Source organism: Siphateles boraxobius, unplaced genomic scaffold, assembly GCF_051911475.1.
Source record: "Siphateles boraxobius isolate OS27281-9 unplaced genomic scaffold, OSU_SipBor_1 48, whole genome shotgun sequence".
Classification (NCBI taxonomy): domain Eukaryota; kingdom Metazoa; phylum Chordata; class Actinopteri; order Cypriniformes; family Leuciscidae; genus Siphateles; species Siphateles boraxobius.
In genome coordinates this window covers 6464835-6490082 of record NW_027509119.1, presented here as the reverse complement: position 1 = coordinate 6490082, position 25248 = coordinate 6464835, and the positions used below count along the sequence as shown (strand labels likewise).

Here is a 25248-nt window from a genome sequence, read left to right as displayed (position 1 = left end):
TGAAGTTGTGATGCAGGAATGTTGAGGATCTCACCTGCCGCACGGCTCCCACCATTTCAGCCCTGCTGGAGAGGCGGTTTGTCAGGCGATGTAATACGGCAATCGTTTCTAAGAGTTGCTGGTAAAACTCACGCAGCTCAACATTCTGCCACACTGACACAGTGCTCTGGAATGGCATGCAGACAAAAAAAAAATCAAGCTATTTTCTAGTTTATTCCCAACATGTGAGTTTATGTGAGCGGTTTGCATTGAGTTCTGACCTTGAGACTGCCTTTAAACTCTTCCAGTTCCTTCTCCGCGTTTTCCTCGGTCAGGTTGCGCTCCCTTTCCGCCTGTTTCAGCCGCGACTCCAGCGTGTAATTGTCATTGCGGAATGCCAGGGACAGCTGCACAAAGGCGTTCTGCAGGAAGAAGACAGCAAACCATTAAAAGACAAAATACATAATTTCGCTGTGGTATTTGTCACTGTGAAAACACAACTGATTTCACATGTTTATAAGTCAATAAGCCTATGGCACAATGGAAAAGATCAATCCAGATATCATACAGAAAAGTAGTTACTTTACATATGTGTCATTCTAAGGAAGTGCTATGTGTCATATATTTGACAGGATATTGACATTCACATTAATGAATTCATTTGACTGTTCAGTTTGTAATCAGAAGTTTTTATCCGAAAATTTGGTGAGCATTTTAAAGACAAGTACAGAGAAAAATAATCTGAAATAATATATATTTTTAATTACATTCAAAATGATATTTAAACACCATGTTTCCACTGTCTGTAGCTTTTCTTTAAATGTTAATATGTATGCATCTATAGAATATTAGTGGGTAACAATAAAGATCATGACCTGAGAACAGATTATATAAAGAAATATGATTAAAGTTATTGTGAAAAATACACTACTGTACAGTTTTTTTTATGTTTTGTAAAGTCTTAACAAGGATGCATTTATTTGATAAAAAATACAGTAAAAACTGTAATATTGTGAAATATGGTTAAAATGTAAAATAACTGTTTTCTATTTGAATATATTTTAAAATGTAATGTATTCCTGTGATGCAAAGCTGCATTTTCAGCATCAATACTCCAGTCTTCAGTGTCACATGATCCTTCAGAAATTATTGTAATATTAAGAAACTGCTAAAGAAACATTTCTGTTCAATTGCACATTTTTGAGGAAATTTTTGATTAATTTAATGAAGATTTAATTTAATTTAATGTCCATGCTGAAAAAAAAGATAATTTTCTTTCCTTTAAAATAAATAAATACCGTACAGACCCTAAACTTTTGAATGGCAGTGTACATTTGATCTGTCGATTTAGTAGGGTTGAATACAATTTTCAATACAAATTTCTCTAATACACATGGTAGATGAATAACTTGACTTTACAAGAGGTTGTGCTTTTGAGAACAGGACTAAGGAAAGCATCAATATCATGGGAAATTTACTGTCAGGATCAAAGAGTCCGGCAGGAGTACAGCCAGTATTGTCTGAATATTAGAGAGGAAAGTATGTCCAGCCCTTGACCCTCACTAGCGTCATCCTGGGAGCAGATTGTATTCACAAAGGCATGTTAGTTTCCTCACAGGGGACAGGAACTCACTAAAGCCCATCAAATTGCCATGTCCTAAGCCCAGCTCAGCCATGGCCTTCACTTACATATCAAAACAGCCGTATTCTGCACAACATATATTCTGTATTTTCTTATATTATACAGAGTCCAAAATTAACAAGGGTCGAATACGTGTAAAAATGGCCAAATAATCTCATTGTCATAAGGACATTTTTAAAATAAAAATAAAGCAATACAATTATACGAAACTCAAGAATATACACACCTCAACTTCCTTCTCTGAGAGCGGAGGTGCGCTGCAACAAAAAAGAATATTATTAGTAGGTAATTCATATTTCTATGTTCAAATTATGGATTTATGAGCGTACCAGCCAGGTAAACCTCTGTGCAGTTTGAGCTTGCGCAGCATGACATCGGAAATGTTGGGCATAGCGTCAGGTTTCTCCTCTTCACTGGGAGAGCTAGTGTGTGGAGACGGTGGACCTGAGAGATGAATCAATCACTAAGATTTAATGCATACATAATGAGTCCATCTTCCAAACAGTGTTTTTGTTTCATCCTGAATCACTACGCCGCGCATATAATAAGTGTTTACATTCTGAATATTTTACGACAAACGCAGCAGAAAAGTCTCTGACTGACGTGACTCGTCATAGACATAAACAGAGAGAAGTATCTTCGGCTACAATGTTCTTCCGCTAAATGAATGCAGTTTTGTTTATTAACCTCTATTCTGAGCGTCAAAAATTGCATAGTGTACATTTGAGAGAACTGTAAAAGAAAATATTACAAGCACTACGTGTTTGTGACATTAGCCTATATGTGCCGCCTAGTGGTGTAAGAATATAGTTACATTTTAAATGTATTTCAGACAAGTAATAAAAATCAGTGTAAAAACAGAACAGTGACACAATAATCCCATAAAAGTGGGTGACATATCTGCCCCATGTTCTGGGTTCCCAAAAAAATGTTAAATGTATAGTTCACCCCAAAATAAAAATCATCATTTACTCACCCTCAATCTGTTCTAAACCTGTATGAGTTTCTTTATTCTGTTGAACACAAAAGAAGATATTTTGAAGAATGTCAGTAACCAAATCTATTGATTCCATTTGTTTCATAGTATGGAAGTCTTTGGGGTCCAGCGACTGTCTGACTACCAACTTTCTTCAAAATATCTTCTTTTGTGTTCAACAGAACAAAGAAACTCATACAGAATTGGAACAACTTGAGTAACTGATGACAGAATATTCATTTTTGGGTGAATTATCATTTTAAGCTCGACTGACAACAGCAGAGAAACAAACGGACAACTTGTGAAACAGCATAGAAAATAATATTGAATAGTCCCTGTGTTTGTAAAAACAGGCAAAAATGTTACATGTTAAAATATTAAAAGTCAAGACTTCACAAAACTTATGTGTTCACATTTGAGATGCCAGAAAGGGACAGTTTACATAGAACTGATTTTTATTTTTTATTTTTTTGGATTAACACATAACCAGAATAATTCATCTGCCTAAAACAGAAGGGATAGTTCACCCCAAAATAAAAAAAATAAAAATGCATGATTTAATCACCCCCATGTCCTTTCAGATATGTAAAACTAGGTTTCACTTTATTTCGATGGTCCCTTTAACACATTCTGCTGACTATAATTAATGTTGCATCTACATATATAACTCTCATTAGAGTGTATGTAGAGTATTAGTAGACTGCTAGGTTTCGGGTTAGAATAACATGTTTTTTCGAAGTTATTTATAGTCAGTAGCAGATATTAAGGAAACAGTCTACTAATACTCTAATGAAAGTTATTTGACATGTAGCAAAGTTACTTAGTCAACAGAATGTTCAAAAGGAACCATCATAATAAAGTGTTGCCAAATGACTTTCTTTTGTGGAACCCAAAAGAAGATATTTTGAGAAAAAAGTGTTGTGGAATTTTGTCTGGACCCCAAAGTTCTTCAAAATATCATATATTGTGTATTGCAGATAAGAAGCAAGAAAGTCATACAGATTTAGAATGACATGAGGGCAAACAGTATTTTCATTTTTGGGTGTTTATCCTTTAAACCAACAATATAAATATAGCTGCAAGCTGCCATTAAGGGGCCAAGCAGAGAAGAAGGCACGATAAGTAATGGCAGAATGGCTTCAACATCAGACCAACTGCAACAATAAGCAATTATAGACATATTAAGATGATTTTAAGCAAAATAGCTGAAAAATCACAAATACAGTCACTATTAATAATGCTTTAATGGATTATCACTTTCGATCATTAGTTGGTGCTGTGACCAATTTGATGAGTTGTGGTCAGAGTGAGGTGACAATGACATGCAAACTTTGGTGTCAATATGCCAAAGCATTGCAGAGATACAACCTCAGAGTCTTTTGGCATTATGCCTCAACTTTATTGATGCGGTATACCAAAAAGTTTTGTCTATCAACGTGAAATCCATAACTTTTTGCCGGCATGGTCTGAAGATGATACGATTCAATTTTGGTGAAAATCAGACCAACGGTCTAGGAGGAGTTAGAAAAAAGTAGGTTTCAAAATGGCGGACAGGACGTTCGGCCGATTATGGCAAAATTGGTATCTATGTTCTCGCCATGACCCAAGGAATCTATTAAGCTGACTGAGCCAAAACTGTGCAGGTACTCTCAGGTCTTGGTTGTCATAACACACACCAAGTTTGGTCAGAATACGCTAATGCATTGAGGAGATATAGCCTCACGTTCATTTTGCCGGGCTCCTCCTCTAATCCGTTCGCAAGTTATTTGCGAACAGTTTAACGAATCAACTTGAATTTCATAACTTTTTGTTGGCATGGTCTGAAGATGATCTGGTTTCATTTTTATCAAAATCGGATTTTCATAACAGAAAATGAGGTTATAGGGTGCAATCGAATCGTCTGGAGCCAAGGAATCAGAGGGGAAAAGAATTTCTAGCCCTTACGGTTCAAAAGTTATTAGCATAAAGGTGAGTGAAACTTTGGATAGCTGGTGGCACTAGAGGGATTGAGTTAGAGACTCCAAATTTGGTATGGTGACAGACTGTCCTCTATCTGTTTGCCAAATCTCATAACTTTCCCGCAAGTGGTTCTAGCAGCCATAGACTTCCAGAACAGAAGAAGAATAATAAAAATAGGAACACTAACGATTACAATAGGTGCCTACGAACCTTTGGTGCTTGGCCCCTAAAATAAGCTGCAATAAGTTTATGCACAGACTGACTCAAAATGATCGCACCTCGTTCCTGCTCGCCTGTTTCACTCAGGTCAGGAAGCTTTGAGCTGTAGATACTCTGGTTACGCACCAGCTTGTGCTCCTAGAAGAGGAATGAAAACCATAAACCAACTTTATTCCGCTTTGGCGAAATCAGGGACATAACATTCCTTTTATTCTGCCAACTGGGCTTAAATCTCAGAGAAAGCCGTAAAAAGGAACATTAAACTATTGAAAAAGCATGGTTATCGGGTTGGCCAAAGACAACAAAGGATTACCTCACGCAAACTGGACAGTTTTTGAACGGTCCCAGGTGGCACAGGGAAGTCCTTGTACCCAGAGGACTTAAACAGAGACTCCCTTGATTTGTCAGGGAAGGACAGACTCTCCTCGCCTTTGGGAGCAGCATTTCTCATGTTCATGGAGCCCACCGTGTCCCAGGAGACGGCTCTCATTAGAGGTGGGAAGGCCCCTATTGTTTTGATTTCGGCCGTGCATGGGGCTTGCTGTGTGGGTGGCCGGGGGACGGGTTTGGCGACCCCTGTGGCTGGAGGTTGACTGACGCCCCGGCCATGAGTCTCCTCCTTTTTCTGTGCTGTGTGTTCAGAGTTCGTCCCCTTGTCCATTGCTCCATGATGGTCTGGCTTCTCCTTCTGAACCACGGTAGTATCTCTGGATGGTACGGTGGTGGCATAACGCGGGGTTAAAGTTCCAGAGGACACCTTTTTTTTCTTGTCGCTAGGCATCCACTCTACTAGCCTCGTGAAGGTCTGAAGCAAAAGAACAAAAGAGTGAGTTTAATGATTAAGGTGTTGATTAAGCATGCTACAGATATGTGGCAATTAAGTTGTTTTTCTTTTGTGTTCATGTGCGGAAGTCAGCTCAAAAGTGGGTGCAGCACGTTTTGCTTTCAGTTTGGAATTTTAATTTGTCATTAAAATTCATGTTAAAGATTAGCTGGTTCCCACTTCTTGTTACTTGTTACAATTACATTCAGTTAACACTTACGCATATTATTTCATATTTACTCTAGTCAGCTTTTTAATAAGTACTATAAGTAATTATAAGTACTCTTTTTAAACCCTTTTTGGTCCCACTTTATATTAAGTGGCTTTAAGTACTATGTACTTACATTGAAATTAATAATTTGATACAATGGACTTATTGTGAACATACATGTTTTTACATTGTACTTATATTTTGAAAATAACTGCATGTAATTACAGCTGTAATTAATGTATGTAGTTACATTTGTAATTACACAGTTGACCCTTCCCTAACACCTTAACCTACCCTTAAACCGACCCATACCACCACACCTGTCCCTAACCTTACCAGTATCACATCTCAATAGCAGCAAAAGTGTTTTACAATACAACCTGAACACAATAAGTACATTGTACTTATTTTTCGATGTAAGTACATAGTACTTAAAGCCACTTAATATAAAGTTGGACCCATTGTTGCTACTCATTTCACATGTACTACTTTAGACTGCATTAGAAAGGAAAAGGTAAAGATGAACTATATTGGCACTTGACTAACATTATAGGTTACAATAAAAGGAAAAAAGAGGAAAAGAGGAAAAAAATTCGAGCATGTTTGCTTAAACCTGAAACACTGAAGTAGGAAGATTAAAGTGAGAAGAGCAGAAGGAATAACATTATTTACACAAACCTCCTGCTCCGGTTTACCCGTATCCTCTTGGTCATGGGTAGATGGTACCTCCAGATGCTGACCACATACACAAACAAAAACAACGAAACATTTATCATCACCAAGGGGACACAATATCAACGCTATATAGAAGGGAATTAAAAGTGACTCTCACCTGAGTTGTGGAGGGACTTGCCGGAGGAGTTGCGAAGGCCTCAGGACCTGGAGGAGCAAACAAAACCATTTAGTTTAGATCAACCATGGAGAGGGACTGCAGGCAAATGTGAAAGAAAACACAGCATGGTACCTAGTTGTGAGGGTGCGGAGAGGGAACTGCTTCTGGATAGTCTGGGGGAGGAGCATGGCGTTGGGTTCGGGGAGAGAGCTGTAACCCATTGACAACATTAGCCATTTTTGGACAAAGTTTGGATATTACTTTGCTTTATCTCTTATCGACCTGTGAATATGCTCAAGATCGTGTGCTGTGGGTGGTGTGCAGGATAAAGGAGGAATTTTGGCTGGTGCTCAAGATATTCGAGGACATGCGGACATGATGTTAAAGTCTGATAAGCAAGGAAATCGCAAAAGCTGAAAATAATCAAGCTGCTTCTGAAATAAACATTTCAAGATTGCAACAAAAACATTCACCACTTGATAGAAGTGTTCTTTATTTTTTCTATCAAGTTATATAACCAAGTAATTGTCCAGTTGCTCGGTTGACATCTTGACAGGCTGTCAGTTACCACAGGAAATGGTGTTTAAAGTACTGCATTTACAATGGAAGTCTATGGGACGTGACTGAGATAAAATGATAAAATACACAGTTATCCAGCTATAGAAACAAGACTTAAACATTATACATGTTAACACGAGACAATCTCTAAATTCCTGTTAAGAAAGACCATGTAAAACCTAAACACTGTAACTTTTCCATGATATGCGCAACTGCCTAGAAAACCACTGGATGACTGAAACTGGAACATTATTGTTGAAGGAAATCTTTTGTTGAAGGTCCACTGAAGTGCCTTGAAATGCACAGCGTTATTCAATGTGTTGATGTAATTTCCACTAAAACAGGAAGACAGACTTTTTTTAAAAATTAAAGGTGCAGTAAGTGAATTCTGAGTAACACTGTTAAAAATTGATCGGACCGAGCACCAAAACACACTTGTAGCCAATCAGCAGTAAGGGGCATGTCCCCTCATGAGGGGGGAGGTGACTGTGTTTGATGCATATAGCGGGTTTGTGATTTGTGGGCAGGGCTATCAAGATAGGGGTATGATCCTTAGGAGCGTGTTTGTTTTGGTGATTTTAAATATCAACAGTGTTTCTCAGAAACTTTACAGCACCTTTGCATTGTAACCGCACGGTTGGCTTTTTTCCGCGATCAAATTGCTGTAATTAAAACTCGCCAAACCCCACTTTTGGCTCTTTGTCCTTATAACCTTCATTGAAAAGAGTGTGTGATGGCAATCATATCCACTGTTGGCAATGCTGAAAATATATTGTTGCTGAGAAGTTGAAAAAACCCCGGACATGTATTGACGCGACGCCTTTCTTCTAACACTGGCTGAAATTGAAGCTAAAAGTTGATACAATATTTTTTTAAAGCGGATTTCATGTTCTAGACATACTAACAGTATATTTTCTTGAATGGCAGCAATGTGGTGATACATTTTTTCTCTGTGTTACCGCAGAAAAAATGCGTGACCGCTCGGTCGAGTTGCCCAGTTAGGGTAAACTGAACTGGACGCTAGCTAGCTCAACATGACCATACCTAAATACATATACAGCCTTCGAATAGAGTAGAAGCTGTTATAGATGCAAAGGGGGGACCAACTCAATATTAATGTCTATTTATTTAGAATAAAGTTCCTTTTGGTAAAATATTAATTTCTATTTATTTAGAATAAAGTTCCTTTTGGTATAATCAGGTGTCTAAGTACTTTTCGTCATATAGTGAATATGTTTGATATTCTATTCTAATTAATTTTTTTTGTACATTGAATGTGAACTATAATCAAAATATTAAAATGCATCTATTCTAAGGAATGAGAAGTTGTTCCTTTGTTAGAACAACAAAAACCAATGCTTTGTTACCAGTACCATATCATATAAATAATTTGTTTTATTATATTTCTATTATATACCATTGACTGTTTATCTTTTACCTTAAATTTTATACAGATTGTTTACTGTTGCACTTTTTACAATGCATTTATTGCATGTGTTATAATAAAAACATGTTTTTTAAAAAACTTTTTTTTACTAATTCATGGATAATGTTAATGTGAAAAAAAATCAACTTCAGTTGCACAAATGAAAAATTCCATTAATGCTTAATACTTGTCAGTTCATGCTGAAAATGACCCTAAATGGGCTGGTTGACTTGTGTGTCCGTTTAGTGAAAGGGTCATCTGAAAAAAACTAAAAACTGAAAAGTTGCTAAATGAGGTGTCAAGAACACGATTTTAGCAATAAATCATTTTTTGCCAAAATATTTCTTAGTGTGACTGTTAAAGGGTTAAATGGAGTTTAAATTGAAGGGCCCTGGCCCCAGTTTGAGAAGCACTGTCGTAACTGGGGTAGTAATCTTGTTACCTGTGGGGGAGTCAGAAAGGCTACAGGTGGAGCGTCGGCCCCTGCGCTGCAGGAAGCGATCGCTGACTTTCTTGGCCTCATCGAGCAGCTCCAGATTCTTCAGCCGGTCCTCTTCAGATAACTTCAGCTCAGGAAGAGGATCCTTCACCAGGTCTATCACGTGCCCGTCATCATCTCAAACACAAATGAGCACACACAACCTAAGCACAGCTGTACAACACACCACCCCGCCAACTCATCTCAGAGGAGAAACAAGTAAACAGAAGTCAAAGCGGATATTTTTGTGGCTGATCTTATTGCATATGGATTTGTAGGAATTTCCCTTTCAGATGCAAAATTTATGGGAGGAGAGAATTGAAATGAATCACGCAAGGTGATTTACTAAGGTTTGCGGTAGTCAATTTACTGGTTTTACTGCCCAAAAAGCATATCTTAAACCAGACTCTAATTTGCGCTGCTCTTGGTAGATTGCGTTGGTTATTATGAAAATGATCCGGCTGCGTCTGTGATCTTTAATTTGTGCGTCGTCAGTAGATCTAGAGCAGAACCTTCCACTTTCATTGGCGCTTATTGCCCTGTTTAGTAAATCTGGCCCATTGAGTTACAATACATGACTATTTTTACATTGCATATTATGCCATATGAAAACATAATTATCTCTAAATACTACAAAATATCTAAAACAGTATGTTTACATGTATAGTTGAACATACCCACTGTGGTGATGGGACATGATGATGCAGAGTTTCGGGAGAGACGAGGCCTAGGGCTGTGTGGTCTGACACACATAAGGGTTCAAATCACATTATACCAACACTGAAGAAGTTCACATTCAGCACAAGTACAAACAGTGACTTATTTTAGCAGCTTTTTACAATGATTGAATTACTAAAAGTGCTGTTTGAAGGCTAATAAATCAAAGGAGATTTTTTAGGAATCCTGTAATGGGTCTACGACATCAATACCTTGCTTTCTCCAAAGGACAGGAGTCCTGCTTGCTGACTTGTCTTGGAAGCACTATAGCTGGTGGAGTCATGGTTACATTTACTATCTTGCTTTCAACCGGAGCGTACTGCAAAAGAAACACAAGGTTGCTTCACAGCATCTCTTGGACATGGTGACAACAATTTCTGTCGTGTTTGGAAAAAGAAAAGAAATTAAGAGCAAAGTGTGATTCAGTCCTGAGGAAGTATAGAAACTATTCCAACTGTACTGTGCAGTAGCAGCTTTACTTTTTTAGCCCCTGCAAAGAAAATCTCACACATACCAACTCAAAACGCTTTATCCCATGGGAAAAACAACATGCTCTGATAACATTCCCTTTACGAGAGGAAGCAAAATATTAGTCTTTGCAATCATCCAATTACACTGTTTTTCTTTTTTTCAATATTGTGTGATCTACAATTGATCTGTGAAGACTTTTGATAATTTTTTTTTTATAATTTATGTAAAAATACTTTCACTGAATCTGTTCATAGTTAAAAAATCATTCTATTATAAAAGTTTAACTCTCTGTGTGCAACAAACCCTCTTCAATTTGCATCAGAAGCGTTCACTGACTGAGATTTACAACATATACATAACACATCACATCAAGTGCTATCATACTTTTATACACAAGAACTATAATGCAGTCCTTGCTGTCCACAGAGTGGAAGCTTTAATTGTTTGGCCTTTATTCTGGGATTAGATAACTGAAGTGTAATATGATTTTAAAGAGTGGTCTTATTTGAGTCCCAACCTTTTAAGAGTGGATTGAACTCACTCAAGAATAGCACAATGAAACAACAACCCCTTACAGGCTTTAATGTTCAAACAGTCTGTGGTCTCCAAAAGAAAAACAGAACAGTAAATCCTGCTTGTGTCCTGAAGCTTGTCTTCAGTGGAGCAATAGTTCTTCTCACTCACAGGCCATGACCGATATATTCGTGGCCGCTTAACGTGACATTTTCAAACCAGTAGGATTTCAAATACCCATTCTAGGGTACTGATAATATCTGAATCTTGATTGAGAGTGGAATGTTGTCTTTCAGGAAAAGATTACACTCATTTTCTTTCTCCTCTGTTGAACCAGGGAACGTATGTTAGAGGTGAGGTGGCTAGTGCACGTGTTTGAAGGAGAAAAGACTGGGCACATTTTATACTTGGTGTCTTTAACCTCTACGTTTTTACATAAAATATAATTGTTTGGTACAATGTACTTGATGTGTTCATGTTGTATTGCAAAACACTTTGGGAATACTTTATTTGTCTTATTATTGTGTCCTTGTTACGTTACATATACTTACCATAGTAATAACAGTAAATTATGCATAATTACATGCAACTAGTAAGTACATGTAGTTAATAGTTAGTTAGTTAATATCACTCAGTACTTAAATATATAATTACACTGTAACAATGACACCTTGAAATAAAGTGTAACCAATACTTTTGCTGGATGCAGGTATGATTAGGGACAGGTTTGGTGCGGGTAGGTTTAAGGGTAAGTTAGGTCTAAAGGCCCTTGCAGACTGAGTGCGAAATTTTCGTATGTGTTTTTTCGTATTCGTGATTCGGTGGCTCTGAATTGTCAAAACACCATTCAAACTGCTTGCTACCGATGCGAAAAACGCAGAAAATCGAACCCGATCCGAATATTTTTTATGACGGACGAAAGTTTCAGAGGCAGTGTGCAAGCGTGATGGACATCACGTGAGGTGGAATTTTTTTTTTAACGTGCGAAAATTTCGGATGCGAATTTCGGACTCATTGTGCAATGGAAGGGGTCGGGACAATTAATTACAGAAATTAATCGCAGCTGTAATTACATGTATGCATTTGTAAATACAAGTCAAATGTAAAAACGTATGCATGCAATAAGTGCATTGTATCAAATTATTTATTTCAAAGGTTAGTGCATAGTAGTTAAAGACACTTAATATAACGTGGGATCAGTCGTTTGTGTGGCACATTATTATAAGGTAAGGGAGGGGATGGGGAAATAAAATTGCTTTTTTTTCTTTTTTATTAAACAGTGCTTTGCTGAACAAACTATGGTTCTGTTTTTAAATCAAAAATATCTCTCTATGCAACACATTTTTCGTACTGCAGTTTATGGTGCTGTAGATTTGAAGTGCTTTCACTTTTGAATGCAAAATATTTTAGCGAAATGTATATTTTAGTCAGAATTATTGCACTCCGTCTGTTTGACATGCATGCGTGTGTCGGCGCTCTTTCAGTGAAGTCTGTGAAGTTGGATGAGCCTTTTTGTAAAATGGAAATACTTTCTAACATTTACAGATAAGGTACGGTTTTATGTTTTCATGATTAAAACTTGGATTGTGCACTTTTCCCACAGCAGCTCACTGTTCTCCATTATTTTTTAAACATGTTCAGGACATCAAAAAATAATGATATAAATATTATGTCAGGGTTTCAAATTATATTATAAGTTCAGCACATGCGGTGGTAAAAACAATGCTTCATTCAGTCGGTAAAAAAATGTGAGCAGAACTAAAAGATCTGTACCGTAAACCTTTGGTACAAAAACATGTACCGTTACACCCCATAGAGGTCAGATTTGGTCTGTTATATCTCAACTACTGACGTGAGTTTGAGATGGGAATGTTTGACCAACCAGTCAGACATAGGACAAGAAACAATGGGGGATGGGGGGTAGAGAGTTAGAATGAAAAATGACACACAACTTTACTGAAAACTCAGGATTAAGACCGGTTCACACCAAGACAAATACTCATTATGAAAATTTGGTGTGATAAACAACTTATTTTGGTCTGTCAGACTAAAATAGATATTTGCATGCCATAAATCCTAAAACTTTTTTTACAGAGAGGTGTCCTAATCTCTTTTCATCATACTGTGAATAAAGCTGGCCAACCAATAAAGGCCGTGACACACCAAACTGACATCAAAAAACAATCAGTAATGAAAGCTGTCTGTGTTGTCGCTTCGCGTCGTCTGTGCCTCGACCGGAAAGTTGCGCTTGAACAACGGCCAGCAGGTACAGGCACCAGCGTGAGGAAATAACTGTCTATACCAGCAGGTGGCAGCAGTCTATATCCGTCATTCAAAAAAGAAAGCCGAAACTAGGGCCCTGTTTACACTTGGTATTAAGATGCGTTTGGGTCAATCGGATCACAAGTAACTGAGGAAGACACATTCCTGTTTACACCTGGTGTTTTAATCCGACTCTTTTGTCCACTTTCAACCACTTCTGTCCTGATTTCTTCAAGGGTAGGCTCTGTGGGCGGGTGAATTAATGTGTTTTTTCAGATCTTCTAATGGACAAAATAAGCTTGCACAATTTACATATCAAGCTGGGATGACGGGAAAACATACGGAGAGCATCAGCTTTTGTTTCTGCTAGCCGCAAGATCGAGCCAAACGTGGTTAGTGCATGTTAGAAATCAGGAATGGTGAAATTACATTGTGCTTTACACGTTTTTTCATCTGTTCCGCTGAACAGCCAATCAGAGTGATCTTTCTCACCAACTGACTGACACCGACTCAACTGCGGCTAATCACACCACAAAAACTGATCTGACAGATGCTAAAAAAAGGCCAGACTTTGGCCGGTTTGGTGTGTCATGGCCTTAAGATTTATACTTCCCCAGAGACACAGGTGTTATATAAAACTATGAATTGGTGGAAGGGATGCTCACATTGACCGTTTAACCGTTAACCGAAAGTAAAAATGTTAAGCGATTAACAGTTTAACGGTTTAAAAGTTAAAAGGTTTTTTTTTTTCAAGTTATTGTTTTTTTTTGTTTGCTGCATGGTTAAAAAATACTATAAAAAAGACTATATAACCTATATTTGTTATATAGCAGATATATATATATAACCTATATAACCTATATTTGTATATATAGCAGACTATATAACTGCTATTTTTATTTGACGAAAAACTAATTGCTGGTTTTTCAAAGCTTCAAACGGATTCTGTGTTTTCTTTTTGTCATCTTAATTTGTGAATTATTTAATTTAAAAAATATATATTTAGTGTAGGCCTATTTTATGTTTTTCTCTGTTGTCACTGTCAGAAATGCTGCAGGTGAGTGAAAATGTGAATCCAGGTTCTTTTGTTGATCTGCTCTGTATGCTGCTGTTTGCAGGGTCACAGACACTCATCAATTTTTTTTGTTATTTAATGCCAATTCAAAATTATAATCTTATCAGTTAACGGTTAATAGTCGGATAATGACCGACGGTTGTCGGTCGGGAAAATTAACCGTAATGAGGATGCCTACTTAGTGGCATTAACGATTTTGCTAAGCTACAGTGAATAGCACAGGAAGTATCTGGAACCAGCTTTCTTGTCTCTTGATCACCATAACAAATGCAAAAATCTGAACACCTGCCTGAAAAACATGCAAATACTGTTTGACTTCCTTTCTTCTCCATGACAAGTGGATGTCAGAAAGTTGCACACCGCTGCCCTGCTGTTTTTCCCGCATTGATCTGAATAGACCGAATGTTGGTGTGAAGATCTTCCAAGATGTTCCATCTTGGGTCGTCAACATAATGTGCCCACACAATATATCAGAACCCATCAACCACCTACCAGGTCACATTTTGACCAAAAGTCAAAAATCAGACAAAATGTCTGTCTATCCTCCCAGAAGTGCCATTACTACATATCTTTAGACTTAAAACATTTCCTTCAGTGAAAAGCCTGATCTGGACCTGAGATGAAATGAAACGGCTGTGATGTGGAAAACATAGTTAGACTCACTGTGGTGGGCGAGCTGGATGTACTGTCGAGCTCCTCTGGGGAGTCTTCCTCTTCCTCGGGCAGGGTGGGCATGGCAGGGGTGAGAGGGGGTCGAGAGCGTGTGTGGGGGAAGATAAAAGGGGTGACAGACTCTGTCACTAAACTATGAGCTCTCTTTAGTGGAGTTTGCTCACCCTGTGAGCGTGTGAACTGACATACAGCAGATGGGTCCTCTTGGTCCTGTACAGACACACAACACAACCATAACACATAAAAAAAACTATCTTATACAGTCTCTTACAAAACAGTACTGTTTGTGGCAGTACCGTGGTACATTGATGGTAATATCATGCTACTGAATGATTACCATATTCGGTAGCACTTTATTTGACAGTCCTGTTGCCCATGTGCATACTCATTATAGTAATAATGGGTAAATAAATGGGTAATAACTAGGTACTAACCCTGAACCTATCCCTAAACCTAACCCCATGTAGTTAACTTATATTACCAGTACTTTTTTAGGTAAGTACAAGTAACTGCACATACTGTAATATAAAGTGAAACCCGATATTCATATAAATACTACTAAACTCCAAGGTACCTCAATGAAAACAATCCAATAGCGAAATGCCGCTTAGCCTGATTCAGCAAATGACACTTAGCCATTCTGACAGCTCCAAAACCTAGCTTTTTTAATGGAAAAGTACCTATTTTTGTTGAATTTTTGATGTGAGTACTGCATAAAAAATACATAAAATGAGTATTCATTTCATGCCTCTCATTTGCTGTTTTAAAACTGTATTATGTATATTTTGCCATTATATACTATCGGCCAACATGCTCACTAAATCTGTGGTTCCCAAAAGGGCTGACAAACTTCAAGGGGGTCTTAAATTATTTAAAATAAGACAAAATAAGCATAAAAAACCAAGATCCTTCTTATTTTAATTTCACCCCTTCAGCAACTCATATTGGTGAATCCCTGTAACACCAAGAGAACACCAAGTTATAACAGTAGTATATAACTACATCAATGTTTTTTTTTTACATTATAAAAATAATATACACACATTTTGGTTATTTGTAAAGGAACCTCTTAACCACAATGTAAAACTGCCTATCTTCATGGCAAAAACTATAGATGTTTCCCCCTCTGCCATTTGTCCTATCACAAAGCCCAATCTTTTGTTCCTGCCTCCCAAATAGGTTCAAGGAAATGTTTCCCTTAAGCAAAGTAACAGTTACTGATGGCATCTTATGCCAGTACAAAACTACTCCTAAAGTGATAACTAGTGCCAAAAGGGGCATTAAAATCAAGAGACGAAAAAATCTTCTTTGCAGAACAAATGTGTGAACAACATCAACAGTGAAGCACTTGCCTATATTACCTCTAACATCTTATCTCTACCATAAAACACACGTCTAAAAATATGCATGAGTCATTAATGCAGCAAATCATAATGGGGCTTGCAGTTTCAATTGTGTAAAGCCATTTGTCTCTCGAGTTGTTATATAAACACAGCTTGTTCTCAAGATACAGATCGAGGAGAAAGGAGACTCCTTCATTGTCCTAAAGGAATGCATTCCATATTCGTTTAAATACATTCTCATCTCATCTCATCTAAACGCTACCAAAGCTATCTTTGGCTTCCTGTACACCCAAACAAAATAGGAGACAATTTCAGAGACAAATGCCAGTGAATGTCTTATAAGGGAAGAGAAACTGTACAGTGTTTACATGTTATGAAAGGCAGAGAGTTCACAGTTGAGTCTATATGAATGTAGAGAGGAAAATAGACTCCTTATTAGTTATAAGCACAAATAAAACCTGCATCACTCATCCCACACATCTCCATAACACTGAAATCGTATTAATGGCTAATGAAATAATACAGGTATTCAGAGGTGTTCTGAGTAAGTTGATGTGTTGTTGCTATGATGTTGGTTACATTCTGGATCAAGTCAAGTTGGACAGGTTTCCACCAAGTTTGTGAATTTTATTTATAGGAACAATTAGAATTCTGAAAAAGCCATTTCTGATAAAACAGTGTTTCCATCCAGCGGGTTAAAGAGAACTTAACAGTAATTTCTAGAGAGTTCGATGCAGAATATAAAGGCAAATGGAAGTAAAAGATTGTGTGGCTTATTTGTTCAATATAATAAACTATTTGCAGCTTGGGGTTTGCACAGAAAAAGTTATCATGAAGCTTCTGTTTGTTTGCAAGCAATCTGCAGTAGTTCCATACTCTTTGAATACTCTGAAGTCTTTTAATTCAGAAAAACAACCAGAGAAATATTTCAGATGCCATGCAAAGATATTGCTCAGTTTAATTGGTCCCTTTCACACATACAGACTTTACTGGTAAATTACCGTTAAGAGATAATGGGTGAACAGGACCTTTTCAAAAATACCAGTATTGGTTCTGGCAATTTACCGGTATGAGAAGTTGTAATATTAACTAAAAATTACAGGCAAAGAATGGAGATTACCGGTACGAGCATATACGAAGTCAGATAGAGAAACTAAAGTGCTTCTCCTCGTGTGGGTGAATGAAGACTTATAACAGCACAGCGTTTAAAGATCATTTCCGATGACTGACATCAGAGAATTTACCACAATTTTGGTAATGATGTGTGAATGGTCTCTTAACGGTAAAAAAGCCAGAACACCCGTTGCTTATGTGAACTGCATACTTTTTTATTGACTGGTAAAGTCATTATGGTAATTTTACGGTAATTTATTGGGATTACTGTGTGAAATGGGCTAATCTTCTCTACACTAATTATTCAGTCACATGAAGTTTTGGTTCGGCATTAAGGAATTTATTAAATAAATGTGTTTCCATCCTAGGTTTTGCACGTCTTATTACCAAAATTGTTTTTTATCTGCCTCAACTGAGCGTGTTTTTATTAAATTGCATCTAGCTGCTTTCATTCAGTATTTTTTATGCAATATCCCAAAACGTGCATTAAAATGGCGATATAAATGACTGATTCTGTTCTTTGAAAATAGTTTAGGGTCTTTTTTCAATTCTTTTCGAATGTTTAATTGCCTGCCAGGTGATTGTAAGTCAGGACTCTCAAAATGGTATCAATGGAAGCGCAAGACAGATTGAGATGTTTTTTTAAGGGATGTCCCTTTTGTGAACCCTTTAAGCCGGGTGCACACAGTGCGGTTTTTGCTGTCGGACAGGCGATTTTTTTCACTTTAGGGTTAGGGTTAGGGTTAGATCGTTGATGCTCATATTGTTGTGGTTCGCGGTGTGTGAGAGAAAGTACGAGATGAGCCAAGGTCGTCACAATCACCTCCCGACCTCCCGATAATTGTTAAACATGTTTAAAAAATTCGGGGAGTCTGCCCTATTTTCATCAGTGAATAGGCTGTCCTCTTTTGCCAAATCCTACACAACCACGTTACATAGGCAAGATCTATGAATATTATTAAGCTATAGCCCAGTGGCTGCAACCACAGAATGTGCATACACTGACTCTCTCTCTCTCTCTCTCTCTAATTTGCATCAACATTTAAAGCTTCGGTCTCCGTGTTTAGCGCAAAATATTTGATCTAAAATATTTATACACACACAGTGTTTCACACAGAAAACATTCTTGAGTTCAGGTTAAAAGGAGGAAGGAGAATAACAGGTTTTTGGCAACTGATTATAAAGGTGTAATGGAAATTAAATGAAGGAATGTTTAGTTAACAATGTGTTTTTATCAGTACATATATCCAAGGTGCACAGCTCTTTGTGGACACTGAATCAGTACCAGATACATTGATATTGTTCAACAATGTGTTTGAGATTAATGAATATAACTCACCCCTGGAGTGTCAGTGAGATCAGCAGATTGGACACTCTTAGATGTGTCGATTGATGAGTCACTTGTGTTGGGTTCCTCTTGAGTCTCACTGTGCCCTGTCCTAGCTTGACACTTTCCACTGTACACAGATTCCTCTTGACTCCTCCCAATGCAATCTGACTCCTCAGTTTCCTCTTGACACCTCCTGGTATCCTCTACTGATGAACTGAATCCTTGGTTATCCCAACCGTCCGCTGACTTGGAAGACTGTCCTTGGTTCAAAAGTTTTAAGGCCTCTGTTCTACCACTACAGTCTGATTTCTGGCACCTCCCAGAACTCTCTGTTTGTCCTCTGCTGTTTTGTAGCTCAGTTCCTTGACATCCAGCCTCTTCTTTATCCGGACTCCTGCACGTTTCCTTGTTTGAGGCTGAGGTGCTCCCACTGGTCTCTGACTCTGGGAAGAAGCTGTCACTGCTTGCTGGCCGGTCTAATCTATAGGAAAAAAATAAACAAAAGTCACTTGAGGGAATATGACCTATTCAATACAGAACAACACAACATAAGAATATACTACGTATGGGCAGATACCACTCACATTTGCATTCATACCAAACCCAGGCGTTTGCAGGACGTTGCCAAGGTGTTGCTATGAGGTTGTTTTGGGGTACTGTGAGATGCTTATTAACTAGGATGTTTAGTGGTTACTAGGGTGTCCTATTGGTTGCTAGTTAGTTATTATGTTGTCCTGAGAGGCTGTTTGGTGATAGAGTCTGCGAAGTGAGCATTGAGGTGTTTTGGTGACAATGCTGGGTAGTAACTAATTATATGTAATTTGGATTACGTAATCAGATTTCAAAAATTAAATACTTTTAATTATATTCAACTACATTTTAAAATACTCAAAATCAGACTACAATAAAATTTTTATTGATTACATTCACAAAATGACAATAAATTATACTTAATTCAATTATTCTTTTTTATATTTTAATACCCTTCTAAAGCTAAAACTCCCTATTGCTTATGTAAGTTCTTAACGTGTGAACAGCATATGTGTGTATTTACCGGTAAAGTCATTCTGGTAATTTAACAGTAATTTACAGGGATTACCGTGTAAAAGGGGCTAGTCTTCTCTTAACTTGTTATTCAATCACATAAGTTTTGGTTCTGCATTAAGGAATTTATTCAATAAATGTGTGTCCAGAAACTAATTATATGTAATTTGGATTACGTAATCAGATTTAAAAAAAATACTTTTAATTAGATTAAATTACATTTTAAAATACTCAAAATCAGACTACAGTTACATTTGTATTGATTAATATTCACAAAATTACAGTAAATTATTCTTAATTCACTGATTCTCTCTAATTATTATTTTCTTTAATCTTTTAAATGTTCCTTTTCTAAAACTAAAACTTCCCATTGCTTATGTAAGTTCATAAAGGATATAATTACATGGAAAATTGAGAGGCCACGAAACATTAACAATATTTAATCATATATTTAAAATATTGAAGTTAAATGAATACAAAACTATTATTGTAGTTCCCTCACCAAATCCCTGACGTAATGTAATGTTTATTTAATGCACTTCATGTTGTTGACATTTTTTCAACATATTTTTTTCTCCTTTTTCTTTGGTATTTTTATACCAATATGGTGCAAGATTAACTTATTCAAATACATTTATTCTGGTCCCTAAATATTTGTATGAATACAGCAAAATAATAATGGACGGAGACATTTCCTATTGCATTACCCAAGAAGACTGTGTCCTTGGGGTTTTCGGTCAACGCTAAAAGTTGGGAGTCAAAGTAATTTATTGAGGTCACAATGGGTGACAGTAAAAAACTCTTGTTCCTGCACAGTCTCACCTCACACTGTATTATCTTTGTGTGAGGATTTTACATAAACACACACAAGCCTTGTCCTGTAAGAGGTAGAGGAATGTAAACACTGACCCAGCTACATTCTCCTGTCTGTTGTGTGGCGTGGGCTCTTCACAAGCTGACGGTTCCGGTAAGGAGCTCTTAGGACAGAGTAAAGCAGGACTCTTCAGGCGTATCGCTCCCACAGAAGGAAGACCTGATGGAGAGGAACCAGTAATGTTAAGCAGACAAAGAGATGTCTCAAATACCTCAATTTCCCCCGTTGCACTTATTTTTCCTAGAGAGCAATCAAATTGAATTGAGACTCTTGTAATCTTCTCTACTGTGAAGTTGCCTCTAGAATTTACAAAAATATCCGTTATGTCTCAAACTGTGGTCAAATTTGCAAAATTCTGCAATCAAAAGTCAGAGATTTCAATATGAACTCAAACATCAGATACTTCCAGCTCTCTACTCTTAAAACGTCATTAGTTACGTTTATTATTTTAGATAAAACATCTGAGGCAAAGTTACTTCTTGAATCATAACTGAGAACACCTGAGCTATGAAAGAACAACCAGTTAGGACAGAACATTGTAATGGCTTTCAGATATTACCTGTAGACAGAGGCTCAGAACTAACACTGACTGTGCGTTTCAGCCAAAGCTCAGATGGTGAACCAGGGTCCTGAACTAGGAGGGTTGCAGTTGGGTTTTTGCTGACCTTAACGGAGAAAAACACACACACACACACACACACACACGCACGCACGCACGCACGTGCACACACACACACACACACACACACACACACACACACACACACACACACACACACACACACACACACACACACACACACACACACACACACACACACACACACACAATGATTTGTGTCAGATGAAGTTGAAGAATCTTTCCTCTATTCTTTTGTACTCTGTGTTTTATTATCTTCTCAGAAAGGCCACTCATCACTGACATTTAAAAGTGATGATTTTTTAAAAGGATTTCCTTAACACTTTGACTAAAATAAGAGAATGTTCCTTAGTTCTGAGAGGAAGAGATAGTGGTTTTAAAATGCACAATATAAAGACAATCTTTTCCACAATCTACCCAGGACTTGTGAAATCTCAGAGCACCAACATGGTTTATATTGGCTTGATTTTTATGGGAATGTATGAATCATGTTTTGCGATGAAACATACTTGACAAGAGACACAGTTTTAAAAGCACACAGTCATCTTTTCCTATTAATAGGAAAAGAAAAATCACAAATGAAGTCTCAAATGTTCCTTTAAGATAGCAATGAGATTGAGTGGAGACTTTTTCTTAAATTCCTGCTCTTGAGATTTTTCTCCTGAAAAAAAGATTTCAGTAACCTTACAATTACAATAATCTTCTCATGTAGCGTTTCAGCAATGATATCAATAATTTCGCAAACGTGCTCAGATTGGCCAATATTCCTAAGTCTGCAACAAAAACTCAATGATTTAAATGTGAACTGAAACATTTCCAATCAATTATTGTGCCATTCACATTCATTGTATAACTCTATACCCTTACTGCAAATAATTACAAATTACTCTTATTGCTAACATATAAGAAAATAAAAACTCCATTATGCCTCCTTATGAATAGCAAACTCATGTGGATTATGCAGGTTCAAGTCCAGCCTGCAACATCTGTAACTACTTTTCACTCTCCATGACCAAATCTATTTTTACCCAACCATTCAAAAGTTTAGGGTCAGTCAGTATGATGATTGAAAAATGTATACTTTTATTCAGCAAAGATGCATTAAATTGATCAAAAGTTACAGCAAAGACATGCATTGTTACAAAAAACAAACAAACAAACAAAAAAGAAAAAAGAATAAATGCTGCTTTCCTGAACTTCTCTATTCATCAATTAATCCTGAAAAATATTTATCACGGTTTCCACAAAAAATTGAAACACCACAACATCGATAATAAGAAATGTGCATGAAGGATCATGTGACACTGAAGACTGGACTAATGGCTGCTGAAAATTCAGCTTTGCATCACAGGAATAAATGACATTTTAAAATGTATTAAAAAACAGTTCTTTTAAATTGTAATAATATTTCACAATATAACTGTTTGATCAAACATATGCAGCTTTGGTGGGCATACGAGACTTCTTTCAAAAACACCCCAAACTTTTCTATGCTAGTGTCCAGAGAGGATCAGATTCATTGTCAGCATTGCTTTCACCTCTTCAACAATATCATAATATCCCAGACTATGCATATATGCGTTGTATTTAAGGATAATGAGATGGTAGGGCACTCTAAATGATTTCAGCGATCTATCAGTCGTACAGGGGCCAGACAGCAGGAGTCCAGGAGCCCGTTCCCCCGCTGAGCACGACACGCAGATGAATATTGCAGTGTAATCCAATCACCCTGATTATTTCCTGCTGGCCATGAGTCTATTTGTGAGCTTTCTCTCTTTCTCTGTGGTCAGTGAAGGCTCTCTTCTCACTGACCGGTTCTATTTTTAATTGGCCTTTGACTGTCACCACTAAGAGCTCAACTCTTATACATTTTGAGAAGGATGGAAGGTCATCTCGGTTGCAAGTCCCTCCGGGGCCCTGATGACCTCAGCGTTACCTCATGGCAAAAGCTCAGACGCGGCTGCATGAGAAAAGTGCATGTTCTGCCCCCCCTCCCTTCACCGGTTATGTAACACAGATTCAGTGAGCCAGACTTGCTGAAAGATTCGTTGCGTGAAAGAGGAAGTGGTTGCTATACAGTCACTGTAAAATATTTGAGAAAGAGGCGATTCTGTTGAGCATCACCAAAAAACTGCCAAGAACAGCAATTAACTGGGGAAACTAGATTTCGGCTTTCTTTTGGTGCACAAAAGAAAAGCATGGTCCATTTTCAGTATTTCACCTTTACAACATCTTTTGAGAAAGATGGTGAAGAATACAATGGGGTGAAAAGTATGGGACCACTAGTGAAAAAAGCATTTTGGATTTGAATATACACTTTCAGCATAATCATTTAAGTAAAAAGTTGAATCAAAAAAATGTCACGAATTCTAGAACATTGTCCACTGAAGAAAATATTGAATGTGGTAACATAATAAAAAACTATATTTTATATCAAAGAATGACCTAAGGGGCCATTTACATGAAACCATTTTCAACTAAAAATGTTTTAGCCATTCATTTAAACTACAGCGGCTTTTTGGGGGCAGGAAAATGCTCTTTTGAAAACGGGATTCAAGTGCAAGTTTTGCAAAGTGCAAGTTTTTTGAAAACTATACTGTTGTCGTCTCCGTGGAAACTACAAAAACGAAATTGTGAAAACGGTGACGTCATGCGCATGTGCATTATGCGTTAAGTCTATAGGTGCGTAGTGCTTCTTTACAAAGTGATATCGCCAACTACTGGCCTGGCAGCAGAATACAGCGTTTTTAGTCATTTCGTGGATCCGTGCGAAACGACAGTGGTGTTGTCAGTTTGCGAAGGAAAGACTTTTTCATTTTTAGTTCATGGTTGTCATGTAAACATACCCTAAATACACCGGGTTAAATCAACAAAACTTAAATTTAATGGTTAGAGCAGGAATTTATTTATTTATTAATAAATTATTTCATTTATTTTTTAGCTTTAATTTTAGCTTTTTCAGCAGCATGCAATCTGACATAAAGTCAAATCTGATGATCATGTTTTCCTGCATGATTTAAGCATCATCCAAAGAGCAGCTTGAGCTTCAGTGGAAACAAGAACATCTGACCGTCTGGAGTCACATGATCAATGCCACAAATATAATGCATATTTAATCAGTGACCTAGAAATAGTGCAAGTCTAAAACTTTGTTTATGTCCATGTTTAAATTAGATGACTGAATGGCAGATTTTAAATGTGGTCTCAGACTTTTGTATACACGACCAAAATGTGTCAATTTGTACATCATAATAGTGCATTTCAGGCCATCAGAGTCCACATTTTAATACACAAAATAATGTCACACCTCCCAGGAAACCATGTTGTGTACTTTAAAGTGCTTCTCTCTGGAAGAGTCCGCAGCAAACTCTTGTCTCAAGAGAACAAATCAATCCATGCAAAGAAAAACTTGCTGAAACTCTACCTGATTGGCCAATAATGATGAAAGATGCTCTCTGAACAGCACACTATTTCCTTCAAAGCCCTCTTTGTATTTGTGCTGTTGATTTTTCCCTCAAAGCTCCACAATCGTCAGCGTCCTCTCTCTTTTCCTCTCCCTGACTTTTTTCCCTGCACCAGCCTTCCTGTGACTCCTGGGAGCTTTGACCATTTAAGGAGAAGCCTTCTCATGCTTCTCCGGGCTGCTACTGCAGTGTGTATGTATGTGTGTGTATGTATGTGTGTGTGTGTGTGTGTGTGTGTGTGTGTCGCTTCGCCTGATGCTCCAATGAGCTGCAGCTAAAGAATGAGTCTGTCCTTCTCAGCCTGTATGTTTTGGACATCTGCCTCTTTCTGGTTTAGATTTAGTTCCTAAAATTTTATGGATGAGTCGGAAACTGGTTTGTCTTCGGCACCCAGTTAATGACAGCAATCTACATTCTTTCCACTAATGAACACACACAAGTTTAACAAGAAGCATCTGAACTTCAGCAAAAAAATGCCTCTTCAGAGGAAGTGATAAAGATTTTTTTTTAACTATCTGAATATGCAAATATCGTGTGTCATCTACCTGCATTACACCAGCTGCTTTACAGAACATAGACTCAGTGCTTTGACAAAGCTACAGAAAATAGGAATAAATTATAAAGTAA

The 25248-nt window shown here is 37.3% G+C and overlaps 1 protein-coding gene across 2 annotated transcripts in view; it reads right to left on the bottom strand.

The window, feature by feature from the left end:
- Positions 1-25248, bottom strand: part of mrvi1 (murine retrovirus integration site 1 homolog) — a 55078-nt gene that overhangs the window by 14947 nt on the left and 14883 nt on the right. For both annotated transcript variants that reach the window (XM_077201783.1, XM_077201784.1), the window contains exons 7-22: positions 21077-21182; positions 20553-20676; positions 18609-19080; positions 14805-15023; positions 10033-10139; positions 9781-9845; positions 9068-9241; positions 6774-6851; positions 6642-6688; positions 6488-6544; positions 5089-5580; positions 4835-4913; positions 1951-2065; positions 1848-1878; positions 261-401; positions 35-166 (exon numbers count right to left, since the gene is read on the bottom strand). In XM_077201783.1, the coding sequence (XP_077057898.1) occupies positions 35-166; positions 261-401; positions 1848-1878; positions 1951-2065; positions 4835-4913; positions 5089-5580; positions 6488-6544; positions 6642-6688; positions 6774-6851; positions 9068-9241; positions 9781-9845; positions 10033-10139; positions 14805-15023; positions 18609-19080; positions 20553-20676; positions 21077-21182 (2439 nt within the window). The remainder of the gene's footprint in view (positions 1-34; positions 167-260; positions 402-1847; positions 1879-1950; positions 2066-4834; positions 4914-5088; positions 5581-6487; positions 6545-6641; positions 6689-6773; positions 6852-9067; positions 9242-9780; positions 9846-10032; positions 10140-14804; positions 15024-18608; positions 19081-20552; positions 20677-21076; positions 21183-25248) is intronic.